We start from the raw sequence: 24,413 nt of genomic DNA, 5'->3' as shown, positions 1-24,413 counted from the left end.
TTTTTAAAAACAAAACAAAAAAATCTGTTTCACTGAAATACTCTTTTCTGCAGGGACTTTTCTCTGTTGTGCTTAGTCTGTAGTATAACAATAAACAGGCATCTTCGCCTTCAGGGACTGCAGACGCTGCCAAAGCAGGCAACGTTTTAAACCTCCAGTAACCTTTAACTAATTGCAGAAGTCAGGCAGGACAGCGGAGAAAGGAGCAGTGCTGGTGCTAGGAGAGGCAGGGAGTGCTCGCAAGGAAGGGTGACACAGCACGGGCTTTCAGGGATGCCGGTGCCAGCTGGCTTAGGGAGAACCTTTACATCACCGTAAAGCCCAGAAACTGCCTTTGGGAAGCCAACCAGCTCCCTCTGCACACGCAGTTAGAGAATTAGGGATCGAAGCCCACGAGCAAAGGGGCAGCGATCCCCTCACCTCCCCTGCGTGCAGCAGGCCCATCGCCAGGCACAGGCGCACGCTTCTGCTCCAACACGGGGGCTGGTGCTCACCAGGAACCTGCCTGAGACAGAGGGGAGGCCAGGCCCAGCACTGCCAACGTGCGGGGAAGCATGAAAACCATGCCAAGAAGGCAGCGAATGACTTTTTCTAAGCAGCTCTAAGCGGTTCTCACCCTGCCCGGACAGCAGACGTTAACGCTGGACGTGTTCACAAAGCTGCTGATCTTTGCTCACGGCTTTTCACCGACAAAGAGCAATGATAACAGGGCTGACGTGAGGTTACTGGGAGAACGGGTCCAGAACAACTGCAGGCAGATTCTGAGTAGGTCAGAAAGCACCGTCCAGCTCCAGCTACTGCTCCCAGGATCGAAAGCCTGTGAGCAGACTAATCCAACCAGGGCCGCTAGTGCAGCACCTCTGACAGAGCCTGGGAGCTGGTGGTGGTCACCACTCAAGGCTGCAATGCCAGGAGGAGACCTGGGCTCCCTTCAGGGGCGAGGCAGCAGCACCTGGCTCAGACCACACCACAGATCCTGACCCACTCCGTGTCTTCCCAAAGACTTCAGCAATGTGTGACCCGGGCCCTTCAGCCTGGCCTGCATCCTAAGGAGTCTCAGGCAGTTTATTTTAAGCAGAGTCAATTTTTAGTGTTACTGTTTATGAGCCAAGAGGGTTTAATTTGAAATCCTACGTTGTGGGGTTTTTTAAATTAAATTAAGAGCACCCTCCCCCAGGCCTGGTCCATAAAGCCATCCCTGGAGATGCTCAGCTGAGAGGATATGGAACTCCTCACAGTACCATCTGCCTCTCTGCGAGAGGTGATCAATCATCCTGAAACGCCGAACACCCACAGTGCCATGATCTGCTGCAGCATTCCAGTCAACCAGTTTTAAACAACGAAAAGGGAGGACATGCTGTCCCCTCACAGTCCAGACCCAGCTCCCATGCCATGCCGGGCTATAAAACACCAATGTTACCTCACTTTTAGAGTTGGTGCCAAAGGCAAAGATCCTTCTTTTTAAGGGAAGACAGAGAGATCAGAATGGAGAGCTGTGTGTGGCAGCAGCCCGTACATTGCCCTGCCACGGAGTGATGGAGCACGTGCACATCCAACACGTGGACCTGAGGAGGGAAAGCACTCCCCAGACCTGCTGTGGAAACCAAACAGATATGATGGATCCATTTCCCTCAGAAGTCGGGCCAGACCTACAGGACAGCTTTATCCAGCCCTGAGGAAAACAGAACAACCAACAGGCCCACTACATTGAGACTATTTTTTCACTCGTGCTGTCTGCAAGCACCGGTATTGTGCAATACAAGTGCTCCGTCTGTCTCAAATCACCACCTGTGAACACGTGTGGCCCTTGATGCTGTCAAGGCTGGCTTTCCCTTGCCTGGCATGCAGCTGGCACAGCTCTGGGGACATCGGGTCCCCACTGCCCAGTACAGCCCAGCATGTCCCAGAGGCACCATGTGGCCTTTTGGGGACAGGGTGGTACAGGAAGACCAAGGGAAGTAAAAGAGCCTGCCAAGCAAGCAACAACCTGCTTTTTAAATCCTGCTGGCATCACTGTCAGCAACAGCACATTGCTTCTGTGGTGTGGATTTAGGATGCACTGGTGCAAGCCATCAGTGCTGGTACTGTTATATGAAATAGCGGGGAAAAAAGGTACAAAGTTTTACTATAATTTCTGTTCTTCACAGATGAGTACGCAGTCTATTAAGAGAGTTGAATTGAATGTAGGATTTCTTATAATAACCTTGGATGAGACATGCTGTCATCACTGGCTTGGAACAAGGCCCGCTCAGAAAGCTGCTCTTTGTCCAGGTTGGCAACAAATTGTTTGTTTTCTTAGACAAGAACATCGGGTAGTCCACAAGGCTGTGATTCACCCTCTACCGTGAAGATCTCCACCCCAGGTTTCTCTAACAGACAGCTATTTATCCACCTGCTAAGCCTTTTCTTAGCTTACCTGGAGCATCCAGCTGCTTTGTGCCAGTCTTCATCTATACGAAGGAACACATGGGACAGTTGAGGGCTTTGCTCAGCACTTCACAGTTTGAGCTCCTGGATGCAGCTCTCAAGGTCCAGAAATGAGATGTAGCCATGAAGGTGTCAATTCTGGAAAACACACAGAGGGTCAAAAAAGCACATGCATACCATCCCCAAAATTGTCTCTATCAGAGATTAATAGAAAAAGAAGTAATCTAAGGTGACATTTCATGTGTATTTATGACATTTAAGAGCTAAAGGACCCCTTAGACAGATGATGATGACCAAGACCTTGCAGAGGCTACAGAAAAGCCTTCCATTGACTTTTCTGAGTGTTGTTACAGTAGGAAGGTGCAAGTGTGGTGGGCAGGAGGGGAGGTAGACTGAAATGGAAATATTTAAGGATTTTATAGAGAAGTATGCAAATTAGGGGAATTATTAGAAGAGAAATTTATGCATTGAATTTTTGCACTGAATAACCCAGGTTGTCATTGTGCATGCCCATGAAGCACCTATGCACTGGACAATTGTCAAAGGGACACCGAGCCACGCTGTCACTTCAAAAAGGCCACAGTAAGCACCATGGGATAAGCGAAAACAGAATAAACCTGACAGATGCCCTACATTTATGGATTAAAAGAAAAATTTCCCTGACAGGCTCTGAGCTACAAGCCAATTTCACTGTGCTGCTGTATGCTGACTAGGAGGCAACTGAGGCATGAAATGCAACGTCTGTCCCAGTTCTAACCCTTTTCAGTCTCAATCCAACTAAAGGTTTCTCAGTTCTGCCTGCTAGGAAGATCAGACTGTAACAGAGATGAGTCCCAGTGTCAGTACAGGTCCTTCTTCAGAGCCTCTTCCAGGCAGATTAGACACCCAACACCTAACCAACATTGCTGAGGGAAAAAAAAAAAAAAAAAAGGATTTTTGGAAGCACCTACTTGTGTGATAACTGTACCCCTGTGACAACTGATGGTCACTGGGAGCCAAAGACAGCGATCATCCCTGTGCCTCTCTCCCACCAACTCCACTCTTCTCGAACAGAATCGGGAAGGAAAGACCACAAGACCTGCTTCCTCAATGAACTTCACCTGCAGGCCCACGAAGGGGGAGCCTGCTTTCATGACAAAAAGGGATTTCTTGAGTTAACAAAGTCACATCAGGATAGGTGAATAAAATGAGACAAGACTGCCCTGCATACAAGAGCTCTCACCCTGCCACTCGCATTATCTGCCTTCTGGATATCTCCTGCTTGGCTCGTGCAATGCATGCAGAATGAAAAACAGTATGTTTTGAAACATCCAGGCTTCTTTTGCATCATATTGTCTTCCCACACACCTCCAATGCCCCTGTAGGCCTGTCATCTGGCTGAATGGAGGTGTTCAGACTGATGAGTAAAAGACACGGTAAATCATTATTAAATCAAAAATATAGTTACAACACGTGCTTTGAGAAAGAGCACGAAGGGCTAATATTTGATATTAAAGCAGCATATAAAATCATTGGCTAATGTCTGTAATACAGCCTCCTCTGTCATGCCCATTGAGATTTCTATGGAGAAGAGAGAGAGAAAAACATATCCAAGATGTAATGAAAGTTGCGTGAGCTTAGCTTTTCACGAGCCTTTTGAAACTTGTCCTTCACTATTCCCAGGTTTCGCTTCAGTGTCATTCACAGCATCTGATTTTCACAGATGTCTACACTGACGCATTTTCAAAGCCCAGAAGTGAACAGTACTGAAAACACAGTGAGAGCTGTTTGAGAACTGCTTTCCAATATTTATACGAACCATCTCAGAGGTTTGCAAACATCTCAAGTCCTGACCCGGAGCCCCTGTGTCCCAAAGAGGCCCTCCATCACACCAGAAAGCTTTGGGTTTGGCCCTGAGCACAGGAAAAGCCTGAACTTGTGAAACCGAGGTTAACAGGATTTGACTAAACATCTGGTCATCGTCAGAGTCAAGAGAAGCGCTCCGAGATGGGCGTTTATGATATTGGCCCCGAACAATTGCTATTTCTTACGAAATGGAGAACTTAAAAAGTTTGTTGCGTTCAAGGCTGTTTATTGGCTTTGGTTATTGTTTCCATCAGTTTCCTTTTCCAACACCCAGCTTGCAAAAGCAGCTCTTGCCCCCCCCCAGCAGACAGAAACCTCCCCAGGCACCCACTGCACGGGCAGTGGCAGCCGCACTGCCCTGGGATGGGACGGGAACGTCCCACCATGCATCCATCCTGCACCTTGCTGCCACTGCCACAAAGCATTCAAAGCAGGATCCCCAGGAAATGGATAATTTTTTAATCCCAGTTACAACAATAATGCCTGCAGGGTGTGCAGTTGTAAAGAAAAGTTGGGTCAACATTTGCAAATTTGACCCTGCTTGGCAACGGTGGCTCCTCAGCACCTTCAGAAAGGCAGCCACTCTCGTCAGAGATGCCTTCTTTTAGGCAGCCAAGCTTAAAAAATGTTGGCCAAAAATGTGTGAATTAGTCAGTTTATCTGTGAGTAATAGGAAGGGAGGTATAGTGGCCCAGACTACAACCCCGTCACACAGGCTGTAAGCTCCATAGAAAATGTTAACAGCATTACTCATCCTGCAACGCCGCCGTCCACTGTGGAAATACCCTTCTCTGGGGGATGGTGTCCGTCTATCTCACGTCCATACAGCATCCAGTTCATACACACTTGGGCACTCGGATACCCCCCGCCCCCCCCAATAAATTGGGAATGGGGGTTATACTGATGCTTTGTCACCACACAGAGGTGATCTCCAGGTCTTTGGAGAGACGAAGAGGACTTTTTGTGAAACTACAAGGAGTAACCTCCCCTGAAACCCAGCTGTTCTCGCTCGTTAAGCGATGCTGCCAACGAGCAGTCCATCCATGCAGCACAATGCCCTCTTGTGATCTCCACGTGAACTCAGCTGATGCCAACATGGCGCCAGTGCAGAGCTCCACAAGATGGCAGCCAGGCTGGGTCTGCACAGCCATGGAGACCAGCCAGACCCCTCCACCAGGCCTCATTCACATTGCCACCAGGTGCAGGCCCCACTCCCTTCTGCAGACCACAAGAGCCAACCATAACCAGGTCTTTCAAAGAGATGCTCGGGCTTACCTGCATCCTCAAGTAGCCATGTTGTGAACACCAGGGTTCTTCACAAGCTTTGTGTTCAGCTTTGAGGTATGCAGAGCAGAAATACTTGGACGTGCGCTTTTCTGAATGAAAGTCAGAGCTCCACATTGTCTCTCTGCATTCAAATACTTAGGTTAATAAATCAAAAGAAGCTCTCAGAAGATTTGTGTTCAAAAAGGATTAAACACACTGATTTTTTTTGACAGAAATAGTGGGCCAGATACAGGCTTTGATCCCTCTTTTGCCAAACTCACAGAAAACATCTGTGCAGTTCAGCAAAACCACTTAGCAAATCAGATCAGGAGAATCCTGACTGTGTCCATGGATTCCTGAGAATCTTTGTTCAGATAGAAAAGGAGCAGTTTAATATCCTAGTCTTACAAACTTGGGAATATGCATTGATTTCTTTAGGGGCTTTTATGCCTCTATATTAACATTTCACAGATTGCTTTGTTTAAAAAGGCACGAGACAAAGAATTAGGAGCATTTCCACAACAGTGTACAAAGTTCACCATTGTCCGTCGGTTAGATTCAATACACAAATACAATAAAAAGGAAATTGTGCTGACAAGCTCATCTTTTATTCAACAACACTCTAAGAATAACACAGTAGGGACAACAAATTCAGCAGGGACGACAAAAATCACAAGTTTGTGCCTGTCCAGGACTAGACAATAAATTGTGGAGCACTTCCCACACCGGGCCTGCAGTGGTGCCTCTCAGTAGTGGAGCAGGCAGCAGGGCTGTCCCTCCTCTCTAGGGCCAGCTAGGCAGGCAGACGTTGTGGATCCAGGCTATCACTGAAAACTCCTAATTCAAGTGGTTATTTGTACAACCCTCAGCCCCCTGGGAGCAGCAGTACTCTGGGCCCACCTCTCCTTTGGTGCTGCGATGACACAGGCTAAGTAATTTTGAAACTGCATGAGGTACTCCCATGTTTTAACTGGAACGCTATCATAACTTTTCATTTCTTGGCTACTCCTACTCAGTCAGGAGCATTTCTTACAGCACTGGGCCATCTTCCAGGCATAACATCTACCACAGGCACCGAACATGTCCTAGTTTTTCTCAGAATACAGCCCAGAGCAAAATGACTACAATACAGCAAGTGCAAGAGAGAACTAGCAGCGAGGAGGTCAAATAGTAATTAAAACCAAACCAAAAGAAAGCAAACCAGAACTGCCTAATCTATGACCCCGAGAGAAAATTACTGCAAACAACAAACAAACTCCGTCACAACAAGGCTTCTCATAGAACCAGCAGTGCAACACGACTCCACAGGGCAGCGGGGAGGACCCCAGTGCTCCCAACACCCAGCGCTGCTGGATCCCCCCCGTGTCTTCTCCCAGGGGCAGGCAGGAGCCCAGGACCCCGCATGCACACCAAGAACAGTGCCCACAGAGAGATGTGGGACTTCCTCAGCGCCAGGGCCTCTGCAGAAAGAGGGGAGCTTCGTGCAGTTTTACGACTTCTGAAAGGCAGCATCAACAATCATTAGTTGACTTACCACTAAACACAGTCATGGTGAAGATGTTTTAGGATCTACCTCCCTGAAATCCAAATTACTGTACAGTATGCGACAGTAGCAAGCACTTTGCAGCTAGAGGAAGGGTCAGAACTCCTATAACATGCTGTTTGAACTTACTTCCAAGCACATGCAGTACTCCTACCAAAGCAGAGCCATCCACACCCCAGGATCTTCCACCGGGCTGTAGTAATACCTACAGAGGAAGGGAAAAGATGGAAATAGTTCCATTAACACATGTAAATATGTGCAATATGGAGATAAAAATACTTGTGGGTTGTTTCTGACCCCACCAGTCACATCCCTCGGAGGTACACTGTTGTCTGGCAGCAGCCAGATCCATCAAGCACCCTAACTACAGCATGTCTGGACTCCAGCTCCACTTCAGGTGGAAGAAATAATCTTCCAAGCAAGGAGAAAGACTTTCAGGGCCATCCAAAAGCCCCTTACCCAACCAACACCAAAACTTCCTTTCTGCCCATCACCAGCCAGGCTCTGCAGGGTCATTCTCAGCCCCAGCCTTGCTGACTACAGGCAACTTCATCTCCTCACCACCTCTGAGAGGAGCTACAAGGACTGAAGCAGAGTGATGATACAGCATAACAAAACAGACCATCAGGCCCAAATATGTAATATCACTGCTGTTTGCTTGTGTCACATATCTGCGTTCATCCTCTTCCTAATCGCTCTCACGCTTCTTTCCAAACAATAACACGGATGGGTTTTTAACTGTTAAGATGTAGGGTTCAGGCCTCTGGATGCCTGTTCAGGTGCAATATCCTGGCATGCTCCCGAATTTACGTTAAGACAGCTCATTACCACTGAACAATAGACAGTGAGTTGGCTATTGTTCAAAGAAATCACTTATCAAGTCCATGCCCAATAAAACAAACTGTTAATGTAGTTAATAAATGTATGAAGGGAAGATTAAGGGAGAATGATGCTGTTGCAGTTAATGCCTAAGATTAAGAGATGAGATCTGCTATTTGTTAAAGGGATTCGCCATGTGATGTTGGATGAGCTGTATAAAATGTCTTTATTTTCATCTCTCTCTGAGTACAAGAGGAACAATACTATTTCCTGCTTGGTGGAGAATTTTGATCACTTCATCCCTTATGCTCATGATGTCCACCACCAAAACGTCTATGAAGCATGAGATGACAGAAAAAATAAAACCCACTTAAGTGACCACACCTGGCCAACTGAATTTTTAATCTCAAATGAATCTACTTTCATCCAAATTCCCCGGCACCATATCCCAGGTACTGCTCTGCAACACCTCCAGCGCTGGTGCCCCTGCTCTGCACAGCGAGCCTGCCCCCCTGGGGGCTTCCCTGCTGGGAGGTGACAGGGCCACTCTGCTGACTCAGAGGACATCGCATCCAGGACTCTCTTTCCCCCCTCCTTTTCTAGAGAAATTACAGCACTGCCTCCTACACGCTTGACGAAAGGATGCAGCGTGGAGCCACGCTGCTTCAGAGTGCGGAGCTGTGCTCAGCTCTGACATGTCACAGCTGGGGCTGCTACCCACCACCGTGAGAAATGGCTTTCCGTCATTAAAAAAAACAACACTAACAATTGCTTCAGGCTTGGCAAAACCCTGGAGGAAATTTTCAAGGAGGCCTGTTTCTCCCACACATCCTCTGCATTAGCAGGATGACGATGATGATTATTATTTTTACAATTTAATATTACAGACAAATGGCTTTTAGAATAAAATGTGTGACCGCCAAAGCTTTTAAAAACTGGCCAAGTTGTTGTAGATTTTAGAAGTGGCTGCTGCATACCCACATCAGCTCCTTTCCCACTACCATCCACAACTCCACAAAGTAAAAACACATGCCTGGAGCACTAATGATAATAGACGGATAGGCTGAGGTTGCCAAAGTGCATTTCTCTGTGTCAGTCAAGCAAGACAGAAAACAAAGGAGAAACATATAGAGCAAGCACTATCAAATAATTATCCTTCAAACAGTAAAAGCCCATCAACTTAAAACCACAATGAGTTTACTTGCACTCACATTCCACCAAGCACAGCAACAGAGAAGCAGACAAGAACCCCAGAGGCCCATGGGCTCCATGCACCACAGCTGCCATGGGCGGCCCCTGCTTCCACCTTCACCCACCACTCAGAGGCCCAAGATCGCTGCGGTGGGTGCAGAGGGAGCAGAAGGGATGCAAAATCTGCACAAAGCCTTGGTTTGCAATACTCTGCAAGTGTTTGTTGTCAGTTCGGTTTCCTTCACACACAACTGAAAGCCAGGCTTTGATGATGGCGTGATGCTTGTGATTGCTCCTGCCATGAAGCACACAGAACAGAGAAAACAAAAGAAGTGGTCAGATCTCAAAGTTGCACTTGGAATCTGGAATTGAACCTGGAAAAATCCCATCTCTCTTTGTTTTTGCACAGTTTTGTGCTATCCAAGCACAGCAAACCTCACAGGCACGTTGCCACGCAGAGCAGCCATGGCTCCAGGACATGGCTCCAAACATCCTGTCCTCCTCCCGTGGGGCAGCCAGGCTTCCAGCGTGCTCGTCCCGCACCACGCGAGTCGCTGGGAGGGGATGGATGTGAGCCACATGCTTCCAGATGCCTCGAGACACACTCCCATGAGGCACGTCCTCATGGATCAAGCAGCCAGATAACTGGTGCAAGTGCAATCTGCAAGATGGAGAAAAGTGTTTCACCGGTCCTCCTCCTTTCCCCCTTCTTTATTTCTTTTGGCTAAACGCACGAGGTTTTCGTTGGGTCAGGGCTTTCCGCATTGTTTATGAGCTTGAGTAGCCCAGCCTGGCCAGGGCTGCCTGCAAATTGCAGATGAAGTTATCTCTGGAGATGTTCATTGCCTGGAGAGGCAGAGGGTGCCTCCTTGCTTGCACCATCCTTGCCAGCATGGTGCAAGGCAGGAGGTGCTGCTCAGCGATGTGCCACGTGGAGCACAGGAGAGCAAGGCCTCGGTGCTGCTGAAGGCAGGCCAGAGCAGCGCCCTGGCACAGCAAGACATGAAATGCTGGGGAAACATTCGGGCTGTCATCACTTTCAACTTGCAAACACAACAGTGGTTGTTACCAGACTGGAACAATGGAACTGAAAGAAAAAAGTCTCTGCTAAGACAATTGCTGAAACAAACAAACAAACAAAAGCTACAAGAAGTAAAAGTTTTGCTCTTCCTCAGTATAAAATACTTGGCTTCCTGGGCCACATCTTGCCTCAAACCTTTCCAACACCTTGTGCCATGTGCCACAGGGCAAGGTAGCTCAGCAGCTCCAGAGAGCTGGAGTTGAAGGTGGCCAGAATTTAAAGTTTGTGAGAAATTTAAACCTCTTGAAATCTGCTTTCACTCTGATTTACAACAAAACTAACATTTGAAAAATTTCTCGTGACACAGAACAATTTTTCCATTAAAAAAAAAGAAAAAAAAAAAGAAGTATCTGGTAAGCATCAGCACGAGGCATTCCCGCAATCAGCTATCCCTTTCACAAAGCCCAGTAGTTCTGAATTAAATCAAGATGAAAAAACAGCAAAATCATCAGGGAAGTCCTGCCCCCTCCCCACCCTGTCCCCAGTCTTCCAGCTCACACAGACAGCCCCAAACCCTCGCTGACCCAGCCCAGCCTGGAGCTGTGGGCTCAGGGGAGCTGGGCTGGAAGCCCCGGGCCCTCCTCAGCGCGAGGCTATCGGCCCAGGGGGTGAAGCCAGCAGGGCCTTCAGAGGAGCCTGGGTGTTGGCTTTCAGCATCTCACCCACCGTGGCGGTTCTGGTGGAGCCAGCAGCAGTTTGGTTATCTCCCAGGCACTTGGCTCCCCTCTGGGATGCAGCTGCTTTGAAGCACTGACTGGCAGGAGGACACGGGCCAACACAAGCATCGCCGTACCCGGTGCGTTGGGAAGCTAGATACCGGCACAGTGAAACGCTGGGCTCAGGCTGCAGCACAAGGTTTCATAATGCTAGTTCATGTCACCCCTCACCCATCCCAGAGACCACTACGGGTTTTCCCTGTGGTCGAGTTTGAAGGAAGCAGCTCTTCGTGCCGTTCCTAATACGTGCGGTCACTCTTCCAACGTGTTTCAGTCTAACATGACTAGCAAATACGAGAGGGAGAGAAGCATGACCAAAATCTGCTTGTTCCTATCCACTGCCAGGCTGAAAACAAAACTTCCAGCTGCTGGGACAGCCAAACCACGTTCACTCCCTTTGTACCAGCTTCCCAGTAAGAATCACACTGCTTGTATCATCCGGGGAGGTTCCCTGAGTGTAATCTTCTTTGTTTGTTTTAATTGAGAATCCCAGGAGCATTTTAAGCCAGTTCTGCTAAAGCAAAAGCACAGAACACACTTCCACTCCAAGCACGCACCAGCGAGTTTGCAGATCCAAAAAGTAACATGGGAACAACACGGACCCGACACCTCTACACGCTCCCAGCAAGCAGGCAGCCCCCGTGCCGCACGCCGTCCTGCACAGCCGGGGCACGGGGGCTGCCGTGGGCAGCAGCAGGCTGGCGTGCAGCTCCTGCAGCCCGCAGTAGCAGCACCAGTGGGTATCGTGTGGCAGGGCACTCCTGCAGCCGTGGCAGGGTGTTTCCCTGCTGGTTTACAATGGGAGCTGAGGGCTGGCTCCATCCAGCGTGGAGCCCGGCACAGACCTTTGGTCCTTCCAGTCCAGCGGGAGCACAAGGAGGAATCACGCAGACAGGGGAGCAGCCCTGCAGGACGAGGGCTCACCACTGCTGAGCCAGCAGCTCTCCTGCTCCCATCGCTGCTGTCAGGGCTGGAGGACGAGCAGGGGGCTGTCACCCACCAATGCCACGGGGTCACCACCCAGCCCTGCCTGCTCAGCGCCTCCCCACTCCCGCTCGACACCGGGCTCCCCCTGATGCCGAGCTGCGACGCGGGACGATCCCAATTAGGGAAGCGAGGCTGTCATGATTTCAGCTGCACAAGTGCGATGAGAACACTCACGGTGTCGGCGAGCGCCTGCAGGAGCACATTTACAAACCTAATCACCTCCCAGCACAGCCGGGCTGCCAGCGCCTGGGGAGGGCGACAGGGGAGAAGAAAGCTTTTGGGGCTCTTAAGGAATATTAATTCATACTGGTAGGAAGGGGATCTGTCCTTGCCTGCAATCAGCAGCAGAACTGAGACTCTGCACTGGAATATTAATGCCAGTGCTCCATGGGAGATGGAAACCTCTCAAAGCCACTTTGAAATTATGAGAATTAAACATTAGCAGAGCAGCACAGCAAACCAGGTGGGGGGGGGGGGGGGGGGGGGGGGGGGGGGGGGGGGATAGTCTGCTGGAAAAGGAGGTGCAGAAATTCCCGGGAGGAACCACTGCCTCCTGCCTGGTGCCCAGGACCCCAAGCCCATGCTGACCACTACCTGACACACTGATGTCTCATTCTGTGCACCCCTAAACTGGGGTGTGATCCCTGTTTCTCCTGTAAAACAGGAGATGTTGGAGCTCCCAGCCCCGGGTCGAGCAGGTGCATCCTCCACACGCAGCAGAACGCGTTACCTGGCAGTGGGAGAGCAATCACTCATCGTCACAGGTGTGCTTTGTTCTTCTGTACAATCACTGTTATATTTGGGAGGGGGTGGAGGCACAGACTGGTAAATTCCTAACAAGCCAAGGGCAGCCTGTAGGTGCTTGGCTATGGATGAAAAGGGAGAAGTCTATTTTTAAAGTTTATTTTCAAAGTTCTGGGGTTAAATTGCTCCCCGTTAAGACTAAGTATTTAATTTTTCTTCTATTATTACAGGAAAAAAAAGAATAAGCAAAGAGCTGATCTCCCTTAGCACATACTGGCAGAGGCCTCTAACAAGCACGTCGGGGCAGTGCCTTACAGGTCCCGGACCCTCAGCAGCCCCATAACGAGCGCGTAGGAAACCGCAGCGCATCGGTGCCGGAGGCGGCCACCTCTGCAGCCCCTCTTCTCCCGTCACTTACACGACATATCCCGTTAGCTGACCGCACAGCTCGCCAGCAGAGAGGCTGAACTAACAGGAACAGAGAAGGAAATCCAGCGAGAAGGACAGGCTGGGCACCAGGCGGAGCTGCAGCACCAGCACCCTCATTAAGAGCACTTCAGGAAAGTGCAGCGGGGCTGCAGCGCAGGGGAGAGCAGCCCCGGGTCTGTGGGGCTTGACAGACCCACAGACTTCACATTGCCAAGCAGGCTGGGGGCCCGGGCACCCTGGAGCACCCAGGACACAACTCTTGGGCTGGCAGAGCTCAGGGCAGCATCACCAGGGCGCTCCCAGCAGCTGCCAGAGTTGCCGCAGTCTTCTGGGGCTGAAGAAACTGTTTTTGATTCATGTCCCTGCTGCAAATGCAGCGAGCGCGGGGATTTCTGCTACGTGGGATGTTTTTTTCCTCCACCAAATAGCTGCGAAGGTTTCTCTATCCTGAGCCAAGAGAAGCAAAGCCCACATCAGATCCACCAGTACGCTGAGCAGAGAACCTGGCCATGAAATCTCCACTGAAAGCCATTTATCCCAGGAATCCCACTCCTGGGCTCATCGCCATGCCCCCATATCCACTGCCAGGATGGTAACCCGTGTGTACGGACCTGTCCCCGTCACTGCTCCCCATCCCTCCCACTCACCCTCGCCCACACTGCAGCAAGCCCCCTGCTGCTCTCCCAGCTCACCAAACCTTCTCCCCGCTGCTGGGAAGCCCTGGACCAGTTTCTAGCATGCGAGGTAAGGTCAAGTAATCATCACCACCATTGTAAAATACCGTACTATGCTTTAATAAAAAGCCCAAAGCATTACAGACCATAGGAAAACATTGGGGTTTGTTTGTTTTTCAAGTGTCCAGTTAAAACAAGCAGAAGACAATCACCCGCCTCTGCCAGCAGACCTAGATCTGCAGTGGGTAAAACCAGAACAGCGCAGCTGCCCCTCTTCAGGGCTTGACCAGGTTCACCACTCTCTGAAGACCACATCGCAGTGTGAAACCATCACTGGGAGCACCGCTCACCGTGCTCCTTGGGCACCACGTCCCCAGTGTGCCTGTGTCACCCCACAGCCCGGACCAGCACCCACCATGGCTCTGCTGCCTGCACCCGTGGAGCCACACAGCCCGCAGGCAGCAGAGTGTGGTTATTTCAGCATCCTTTGCTCCTGCACTACTTCTTTTCTCCTGCCCTTTTTGCTTTTCAGCGGCTCCCTCCAAGCCTCCAGCTTCTTGTCTTCTGTCATTTAAGACCCAGCTGGGATTTTCATCGCCCTGCAGATAACTGCATGCTGGTCTAACAAAGCCTGGTCCCTTGCTGGGTTTATTTTGTTCAGTGCCGTGCATATAGGCAACAAAGTCTTGCTGGAGCACAGACGTAGCTCAAAGTCTTCTCTGCAAATGTTTGCTTTTTGTGCGTGCTGTGCTACCATGGGAAAAGGTAGCTGTTGAAATGTTTTCTTCAGAAAAAAAAAAAAAAAGTTATGTTTCACATCGTGCATAAAGTCGACAACACTGATAGCTTTTAAATACCAACAGCAGGGGATGTGAAAAGGAAGGCAGAAGGAGACCAGCACAAATATTGTTGACCACACCACTACTCACAGTGACGAGCCCCTGCACGCTGTGGGCATCCTGCAGCCTCCCATGGCTGAGCTGCAACTTCTTACCTATCTCAACACATTTTTCAACACAGCTACTTGCTTATTTATTAGCATTTTAGATCATGTCTAGGATTTGCATGGCTTATTCTTGTCCATGGCACAATTATCCTCCGCTCTATTCTGCTCTTTTTAAGAACCAAGCTCTCCTGCAGACGCAGCGTTCTTTCTCCTGCTTTGCCCCCAGCCTTCTCAGCATTGCTCCGTGGAAAGGGCCCGACACAGGGAGCCCGATGCCAAAACGTTTCACAGCTGCAGGGAAGGGCTGGGCACAGGGGGTCCGGCAGGGAGAGGCACACCGCGTGGGGCGTGCTCTCTGCATTTCCAGACGAAAGCACATCACTGCCGTTTGGAAATAACGCGCCCATCCGGGACGTTTGCCTCCAGTCATATGAAGAATTCCTCCTCTTCCTCCTCGGGCCTCACTCCAGGGCTGACTCTGGGTGTTTGCAGGCGGAAGGCCAAGGCCCTCTGCCCTGCTCCTTTCCTTTTGGCTGCCAAAGACGAGGGCCACGTGCTGGCAGGGGCTGGCAGGGCGACGCCGGCCGCATCCAGCGCTGGGGGCTGCAGGAGGCTGCGCAGGTCCCTGGGGAAGCGGCGCAGGGGGCAGGGGCCGCCCGCAGGACTCCCCACGGCCAGCCCCGTGTCCACGTTGGTCTCCACTGGCAGCCGGGGGGCCCGGCTCTCCTGCAGCCCCCCGCTCAGCCGTGTGTGCTGGGAGGGGACGTCCCACCTTGGTGGGGCCGCTGCGGTGCTCCAGGAGGAGCAGCAATGCCGGTGAAGGTCGCTGCCAGCTTGCTCCACAGCGGGGGCTGCGTTGTGCTGGGATTTTGTTTTCAGCCCCAAGGTTCGGGCCCTCCAGCCCCTCTGCTCGGGGCTGCCCCGCATAATGGGGAGAGGGGCCGGGAGCGAGCCCTGGGGTCGTTCTGTGCCTGTGCCGCTGAGCTGGCTGGGGAGCCCAGCATGTGTCTCACTCTGCCTGGGGCTGTCCCGAACCTGTTGAGGAGAAGTTGGAGAGAACCCTGTTAGAGCATCGCAGTGCCAGCGCTCACAGCGAGCCTTGCTGCGCTGACACCTCGTGATGCGTGCCATTGGGGGCTGCCCTCTGAACAGCAGTGGTTGTACAAGCCTGAGAGACGGGAGACGAGGCACAGCGTGGGTAGATGAGACACGGCCTGGTTGAGGTAACGTGCACGGAGAAAACCAGCCCCAGCCTCATGTGCAAGCCCCCAGCCTGTGAGCTGACCGTAACCCCGGGGTCTCACCACTGTGACAGGCGGCACGGCAACAGCACCAGCACAGTGCCCAACATATAAAGGAAATAGGATGGGCAGATTATTTAAATATCCAAATCACAACCCCCCCAAAATAATATATATATATATATATAATTAGAGGCTGGAGGGGCTGTTGCAATAGAAAACAAGCACACAGCTCAGCCTCCCTCCTGCTCGTAGGTGCAGTCCCTAGTAAGTATCATCTCAGCAAGCTGTCTGGTTTTACTCACATTCACACAACCACTGGACTGCACATGGGAACAGAAAGGGAACAAGATTTCTTATGATTTCTTTATTTCAGATTTCTTTCTTTATTTAGCACTTTCGCTCAACGGCAATTTGCTTGAGAGCTCGTAAAACCAATTGTGGGTGGCGTTGCATCAGCACTGTACTTGCAGAACACCTGGCCTAGGATGGCATGATGCTAAAATGCTGCCCTCAAACACAGTTATAAGGTAGCAGCTTACTGGAAAGAGAACTGGCTGCTACCGTCATTTGAGTCTGGCAAGGAAGGTAAAAAAGTTAAACTTGACAGCTCAAAAAAAGAAGCATTAATACTTTCAATTTCAGGCAAGCAGTCCTGATGTTAATTTAACAATACAGAAATATTCCGAGGATGAGTGCTCATTTATCAACAGCATCATGGCACTGGCAGGTACCAATTGCTGCATTCATAAATTCAGAACCGAACAGGAACAAGCAAAATCTCAATTTCCGTTTTGAATACGTTCTGCTTTTTACTGGAGGAAAGAAAAAAAAGTTCTTCTCCCCAAACACCACACACATACCTGAAGCAGAATTTTATTTCCTTCGTAGTCCTGCGTTTGCCACCTGGTGCTGCTGATAGGAATGCAGGGATGGGGCAGGAGAGGCACCAGCTGCCCGATTTCTTGCACCTTGAACTGCAAGGCCGCCGACTCCTTCGGCTCCGCAGCCACCCCAGCAGGCAGCTGCTTCAGGCAGAGCTGGACGGCGACGGCTTCGCTCGCGTACAGCACGAAGAGGCAGAAGTTATTCTTCTGCACAGCTGCTTCTTTCCGCAGGATCATCTCGTACAGCCCCACGGCATCATCGTAGTTGTCGAAACTGCAGTAGAGGGTCACACGCAGGATTTCGGGGCCGCAGTGCACCCGCCTGATGCCCCACACGGGCATCTGCTCGTCCAGGCCGTAGAAGTCCTGGTCGGCCAGCGCACGGGGAGGGCTTTGCCCCCGGGCAGTCTGGGCACACTGGTAGCGCCAGGGCGGGCGCTGGAGGAGGTCATAGACCTGGAAAATCCGCTCTTCTCCCAGGTCCTCGTGCAGAAAAAGGAGGACGGATATTCCAGGAAAGCCGCAGCTCCTCTTGCGGTACCTCTCATAGTATTTCTGTGGCGCAATCCGCTCGGACACAAAGAACAGTCGGATGTCGGGGCAGATCCACTCCAAGAGCCGATCCAGAGTTTGCTGCAGAAACAAGGAGTGTCCCGCCTTGGCGAGAAGGTGCACAGTCATCAGAGAGTCTCCTCGGTCACCCATGGCGAAGCTTCCCTACAAAACAGAACAAAAAGAGACAAATTGGTGCTCACATCTCCTCCTGCCACGTTCGGAGCGGCAGTAACACAGACAGCGAGCTCCAAGACCGAAGAAGAAGAACCCAGTCACTTGCACGCCTTGCAACAACCCGGTGAGGTGAGCAGGTTTGCACACACATGCACGAGGCAGGTAGGTGCGCCCAGGCACGGCAGGGCCGGCTCCAAGGCACTCAGGTCACAGCAGAGCCCAGACGAAGGCTCAAATGTCCGAGCCAGATCTGGTCACGGCACTCATGCAACTGCCATCTCCACAAACGCCTCTGTGCCCTGGGGACAGGGAGGCTGAAGCAGGAGAGTGCCCCTGCTCCCAGCTGAGAGCAGGAACCCTCTTGCCTGCCCCCGGGGCAGCGCCAGGTCCCAGAGCCACGATGTTGGGAAACCCCAAACCTCAGCCGTGTGGTCTCGCCGTCAGCGGGCTGTGCTTCAGCTGGATGTGGAAGCGTGTGATCTCCCCGAGTCACACCCTGCTGGGGCACACAGATAAGCTATTCTTTAAAAACAAGGAAGGAAAGCAGTCTAACAAAAGGGAAAAGCCATGTGAACTGGACAGATAACAGTAAGGGCAGATAGGAATCAGCCCCGGGGCAGAGGCGCTGTGGGAGAAGCCACAGCTCAGAGCTACACACCTCCCTCCCGGGGCAGGTACCTGGCTGCTCGGCCGGCCCTGTCCTGCCGTGCACAGCCCCTGCGAGCCCAGCACCAGGCTGCTCAGTGCTCCAATTCCTGGTTTTTCCTCCTTTTTTTTTGGGTGCAGAGGGAAGCTGCTCTGCGCCCATGGGTCTGGCTGTCGTACACCCACATAAGCAGCACCCTTAAGTAAACAGCTGTGATTTCCCCCCTTATTCCTTGGGTTCACACATTGATGTTTATTTTATCTGATTGTGTAGACAACACTGGGGACTCCGGAATATCCCTCCTCCAGCACCTGGACAACAAATCACACCCTCCTGTTGCCTCCTCGCTTTGCAGCCCGGCAGGAGGGTGCACAAGTCAGGGCACCCCCATTTCCCGGCGAGCAGTGCCCACACCACAGCAGGCTTTAAATCAAGGCTGGGGACACCAAGGACATCCCCAGTCCCATCTAACGGAGCACAACACAGCCAATACACCAGCTTTCCTCTCAAACATCCACACACACAAAACTAACTCACCGAGCAGAAAGCCCACTGTTAGTGAAGGTGAAGGCCATGCATTCAAAACCCTCAGTTAGGACTATTTTATTTATTTTTTTTAATATAACCTTAGCTTTATATTCAACTGAACAAAATCTCCAGGGTCTAGAGGTACAACAATCCGTGCCTTTGCTTTCTTTTATTTAAAAGATCACTCTCACTGACAGAAAACCAGTCATGATTTAAAGCTGCACTGAGACCAACGTGCAATAAGACTAGAAAATGAAGAAAAAATTAATTTGCACTGATAGAGACAAAGCTACACACAATGCTTCCAAGCGAGTAACGACTTGTCGGGATGCAGACAAAATATCCAACCGTCAGACAATTGCAGGAAGAGTGAAGACTGTGAGCGTTAAACCATCAGAACACCATACGAGCTCCAAACAACACAAAATATTACTGAGCTACAAAAAAAAAGGAAATGATTCATCAGCTCTTTGCTGCAGGGAAGAGTACAAAGGGGCAGGCAGTCATCGGCCTTCCTGAGTGTGAGAAAAATGGGAATTTTGCCTGTACAGGAAAACACCGAGGCTGACAGAGTTTGTCAGGACCCTTATTGCAGCCAGAAACATGAGCACCGTGCCTGGCCTGGAGGAGAGTCCCAGCAGGACGTGCTGTGAGTCGGGAAGGGAAGGGCACGGGGCAGCTAACAGGGCTCCTGCTCATCCCAAACCAAACCGGTGCCCAGACAGGCGGGTGGCATCAACAGAGGGTGTGGAAGGTCAGCGGCATCTCTCCTTTGCCGAGCAGGGACCTGAAGTAGCTGCCATCCATTTCACGTGTCACTGGGTTTTACTTCAGCCAACAAACCAAGCTACATGAGGAAGGAGCCAAGCACTGAGCAGTGGTGCTGCAGGTGCTGGGGCAGGCCAGGGAAACCATCTCACCCTGAGCTGCAGGGATGGACCTGCCTGCAGGACGACCGCCAGGCCTCGTGCTTGGACCTGGAAGCTCTCAGACCAGCAGCTCCAGGCTGGGACACCCACCACGAGGACCACAAGACGAACTGAATGCCAGCCTCTGCCCCAGCCCCTCCGTGGGGTCCCACCACCCGGGCCATGCACCGTGCAGTGGAGGAGGGCTCTGCTCTTCGTCCACTTTGCTGTGCCACCCAAATGTCCACGCAGAAGGGCTCAGACCCAGGCTCTCCAACCTCACGGGGGTATTCTCATGCCCTTAATGTCTCTCCGGGGGACTTCCCCCGCACCGGAGAGAAGCCAGATGCCGTTCCCACCACTTCCCTCATTGCTTCGGTCTCGAGAGTTTTGACCTCTGCATCCATCGCTTTTCTTAGAGCAGCAGAAGTTCTTGGATTTGAGTGGATGACTGTAACCAATTTCTCTGGATTTTGTAAGAAAATGAAAGTGTTGGTTTCACTCTGATCCCTGACTATGATTAGTTCTTACCTTCCTCTTGGCTTCCCCTTCCCCCTGCTTTCCAGCCCGGCTGCCAAACGGAAAAGCACATTATTCATAGTGACCTACCAAACATGCCAAGAAAGATTTCTTTAAGAGATTAGAAAAATAATAGTTCAATCCTATGCAAAAAAAAATCAGTCTGCGCTCACAAAATACATCAGAGTCTAGTTTTGTGCAAGAGCAGATGAAACACATACTTTACCAACCACCAAAATATTCACTAGTAATCTCTCCATAAAATAAACTCCAGATGTAAACAGCCAGCAGGTACTTTGTTGGGTGAGGGCTCAGAGCACTACCTGCTATATGTTTCAAATCCTACAGTGGAAAGGCAGTGCAGAATAATTAATAATTCCTTTTCCTAATGAGCTCCTGCAATGCTGCCAGTCCTCTGAGGTGCTGAGCCCTTCACTCCAGCTGATGCCCACAGGACTGATGATGCATCACAGGATTTAATCCTAAATCCATAGTAACTTCCATAACGAAGCAACTTTGTGAGGGCTTAGGCTTCGTACACTAGCATATAATTAACTTTCAGGAGAGTGACTCTGTTACCTCAGCACCTCAAGAGCAGGCCTCATTAAATCCATGCAACATCTCAGGCTTCCTTGCTTTTAAAAGATTTTTTTTTTTTTTTAAATGCCAATCTCAAGCTCTTCCTACATGGACAAAAATATTAATTCACCTGCTAGGCAACAGTTATCTGTAGCACACACACTACTGAGCCAAAAAGCAGAATTAAGGTCTTACTTGAATACAGGAAGCTTTTTAAAGAGTCTGCCTCTTGCTCCAAACTTTGTGCCTCCAGTTCATCACAGCTTCTGAGCAAAAACCCAATGGCCAGAAGAGAAAATCATAATCTAACCTACTGCACTTAGGAAGGCAGACTTCTCTCCTGAATAGTTCTTGTTCCTTCTTCTTAACAGGTTTTAAGAGAGGAATCCAGCAAGGGTCTGTCAGCAACGAGACACAGAAAACTGAGAGCTCACCACACACAGCAAGTCAGGATCCAAGCTGAGAAAGAAAAGAAAACAAGAGAAAATGGAGCCATGAGGAGGAGAGGGAAGGGGAGGCCGGCAGGGCTGCAGCTCCTCCCGTCGACAGGACACAGCCACTGGACGCTGCCTTAGGAAACACTGCTCCAGGCGACGCGCGGAGCCGGCAGGGTTTCAAGGCTCACGCAGGAGTTAAATGCAGACAAAAAGGAGTTTTCTCCTGACAAAAAGGAGCCTCCAGCAGCAGGCTGGGGACACGGCATCCCTCGGCAGCCCAGGGCACGGCCCCAGGGCAACCAGGGGCAAACCACGCTTTCCCTGTGCACTTAGCGGCCGTGCTTAAGAAAGTAAAGCAAAAGTTACAAAGTGAAGGAGTTATCCTCAGACAGCACCGAGCTGGTGCCAGGACGAGGCTGGGAGAGCACCACCGAGACAAGGGCCGCCACCGGCACCGGGGCAGACCATGAACCTGCTGCAGGCTTAGAGGTGGCCAAGGTTTTACCATCGGTGCCTGAGCGATTTCTCAGGAAAAGGAGCACCTCGTCTGAGGCCTGAGTTTCCAAACACACACTGACTTCAACAGAAGCTTGAAAACCCCACGTTGAGCCAGCACCATTGCAGTGATATGTACACGGCTGATAATAACGCAGCTGCCAGGCGCGGATCAGTCCCAATTCTGCTCAAACAAGGAGAAAAGCAACCCAGAGAGAGGACGCTGCGGCCCATAGCAGCGTGGGCGAGCGGCAGCCACCGGCATCCCGTGCTGGGCCATCCTCCTCCCTCCTGCCACTCGGCTGTGCACGGGCACATCGAAACAAGGCAGAGACTCGCAGGATCTCATGAACTGTTCATTTAATCAGCTTATATATAGCATGGTTGAAGACAACTCAAGGAAAAATTCTTGGAAGGCCAGCAGCAGACGCCGGCAGAAGCCGCGCCCTGCCGGGCGTTAATGAGCAAGTTGCCAGCAGGCCCAAGCTTCAGCTCCAGGAGCGAATCGGCCTACGTGGTGTGAAGGCTTCTAATTACTCCCAGTCCTGAGGGCGACTGTCCTAAGATACAGGGTAATACGACCCAAATTCTAATTAAAAACAAACAAACAAACAAACAAACACCACCAGCAGCCTTGGCCTGGATCCCACACTACGCTGGAATTGCAGATTTGCATAATTAATTAAGTTGATAACAAATGCTGTGACAGACGAGCTGCAGGAGATTATTAGCCTCATCTTTAATGGAATTTCAAGCGAAGCAATGTCCAAGCAAACAACAGTAAATACTCACAGAAGTTGTGCACAAGGTCTAAGAAACAGCCATTGCTGGGATATGGCACGTGCCCTCGCAAACTCTGCGAACAAAGGGCAGGGTGTGGAAGCACAGTAGGGCAGCATCAGGCCCTAATGCTGCTTTGAGGACTTCCCTTTGTGGCTTTGTCCCTTTGTCCCAGAGGAAATGCCCCTGGGTGCTCAGCAGCAGGAGGGGAACAAAGACTCACCTGGGCAAAGTCTGCCCCATCTCGGCATCCCCAGCCACACCACGCGGTGCCAGTTAAGTACCTTCTCTTAGCAGACTGGCTTGGGGTGGTTGGGTATCAGTTTCTCCCACAAGTCTTGCCTTGGCAGGCCTCAGACCTGGGTGTTTGGAAACACAGATGAAGGACAGACAAGGCCACTGCGTGCCTCTGAACGGCCGACTGCACAGTGAAAGCTGGGTGGTTACAGCACACAGCAAGGGCTAGAGCCTTCAACAGATGAGTTCCCAGTATGGCTGGAGACCTATTCTCTGTTCCCTTTTTCCTTGAAGCTTTAGTAGCTTTCTGTCCCTTAAACACTTGGCTTAATTTCAAAGTTTGTAAAAAATAAATTCATACTAGATATAAATACAATAAGCTCCTTAAAGCAAGAGCCAATGCTGTGTCTTGCATATACAGGATAAATACATTATAATCAGTGCTGGGGCTCGGGGTACCACCCTAATGAAATTAATAAATAACTAAGATTAAAAACAAGAGAAAAAACACCAGGAAAAAAAAAAAAAAAAAAAGAGATAACGCTAACAGCCCACATAGGGAAAGAGCATAATTGTCGTGGGCAGTAAGACAACATCTACACTGGATTTTCAGAGCACAGTTCTTACTGGAGCTAACAAAGGAAAAGCTTAAAGCACAGAAGCAGAACGATTCGAGAATCTGGAGCTATATTACACACCTTTGAAATGTGCTTTCAGTCGTTGCTTTCTATTTGCCACTTCCTAGCTAGAATTTCATTTCTTTCTTGCTTTTCCATTTCTAATTTAATAATTCAGGCATTATTACCTGAGCAGATTGAGTGTAAAATCTTATTCCACATCGATATTATGTATATCCACAGCAGATGGACTAAGCCAAACAAGCACATGCAGGGCTCCTTCACCAGGGTCCCAGCTCAGACTCGACTGGCAGTGGGCCTGATTTGAATGAAGGCTTCTAGAGTCAGGGTACATGGTCTTTGTGAAATCTGCTTCCCCAGAAGCATGCAATTCCCAGCCTGGGCCGAGGAGCACGATGAGCAGCCATTATATATATATATATATATATATATGTATTATATACTCCAAGGGAACAAGTAACTTAGATCTCTTTTCACTGAACACCCAGCACTAAACCATGCAACCTGGGACTTGGGATAACTCCTACAGATTTTGGGAAGCATTTTGGCCAGGCAAGACTATGACCCATAATCAAACCACAGCTATGGTGTTGGTCAGCTTGCTGTTATCATAGCTCTGTTCATGTGAAACTTATAAATTATAAAAAAAGATCTTACAAAAGCTTGGTGTTAGAGAAACCAGTGGGTACCTTTGTTCTCAGTACTTCTGCTTAGCATATTAGTGCTGCCCCTAGCTCTCAGACAGCACCCAGTGAGTTTTCCCAAGGCATCGAGCAGTTATTTGCCACTGCCTGATGCTGTTCTCCTCTGACACCACCTCTGCAACAAAACCACTACGTGTGATTTTGCCCAACGCTACGCTTAATGTTAAATGTATGCTGCAAAAAACTGAGTTAATAATTAAAATAACTCAGGGAACGTGAAACATGAACAGGAGATCACTGTACATTTCCAAGAGGTGGAGAAATATTCCTTTTGGGAGGGATAAATCCCTCCCCTGTTTCCATGAGAGGGGTGCTGAGGGGCTCCCTTATGAAGGCTGCTGCTGGCGAGCCCGAGCACTGTCATACCATGGATCTGCAGAGCTGCTGCTGGAACAGAGCTGGAGGCACCAGGACTGC

At 50.4% G+C, this 24,413-nt stretch overlaps 1 protein-coding gene across 1 annotated transcript; it reads right to left on the bottom strand.

Moving 5' to 3' along the window:
* Window positions 1-15,094: 15,094 nt before the first annotated feature.
* Window positions 15,095-17,502, bottom strand: FAM124B (family with sequence similarity 124 member B). Its single transcript, XM_032193229.1, has 2 exons — window positions 16,773-17,502; window positions 15,095-15,703 (listed from the first exon to the last, which is right to left on the bottom strand). The coding sequence occupies exons 1-2, from the start codon at window positions 17,499-17,501 to the stop codon at window positions 15,095-15,097; spliced, it is 1,338 nt and encodes a 445-aa protein (XP_032049120.1). The 5' UTR covers window position 17,502.
* Window positions 17,503-24,413: the final 6,911 nt, after the last annotated feature.

Source organism: Aythya fuligula, chromosome 9 (genome assembly GCF_009819795.1).
Source record: "Aythya fuligula isolate bAytFul2 chromosome 9, bAytFul2.pri, whole genome shotgun sequence".
NCBI lineage: Eukaryota > Metazoa > Chordata > Aves > Anseriformes > Anatidae > Aythya > Aythya fuligula.
This window is presented reverse-complemented; position numbering and strand designations above follow the sequence as displayed.

Bases quoted from the DNA above. Each gene is read 5' to 3' on its own strand.
- FAM124B (XM_032193229.1), bottom strand. From the start codon at position 17,501: ATGGGTGACCGAGGAGACTCTCTGATGACTGTGCACCTTCTCGCCAAG. The intron at 15,704-16,772 runs GTATGTGTGTGG...TCTCCTCAACAG, and splicing joins GAAATAAAATTCTGCTTCAG to GTTCGGGACAGCCCCAGGCA.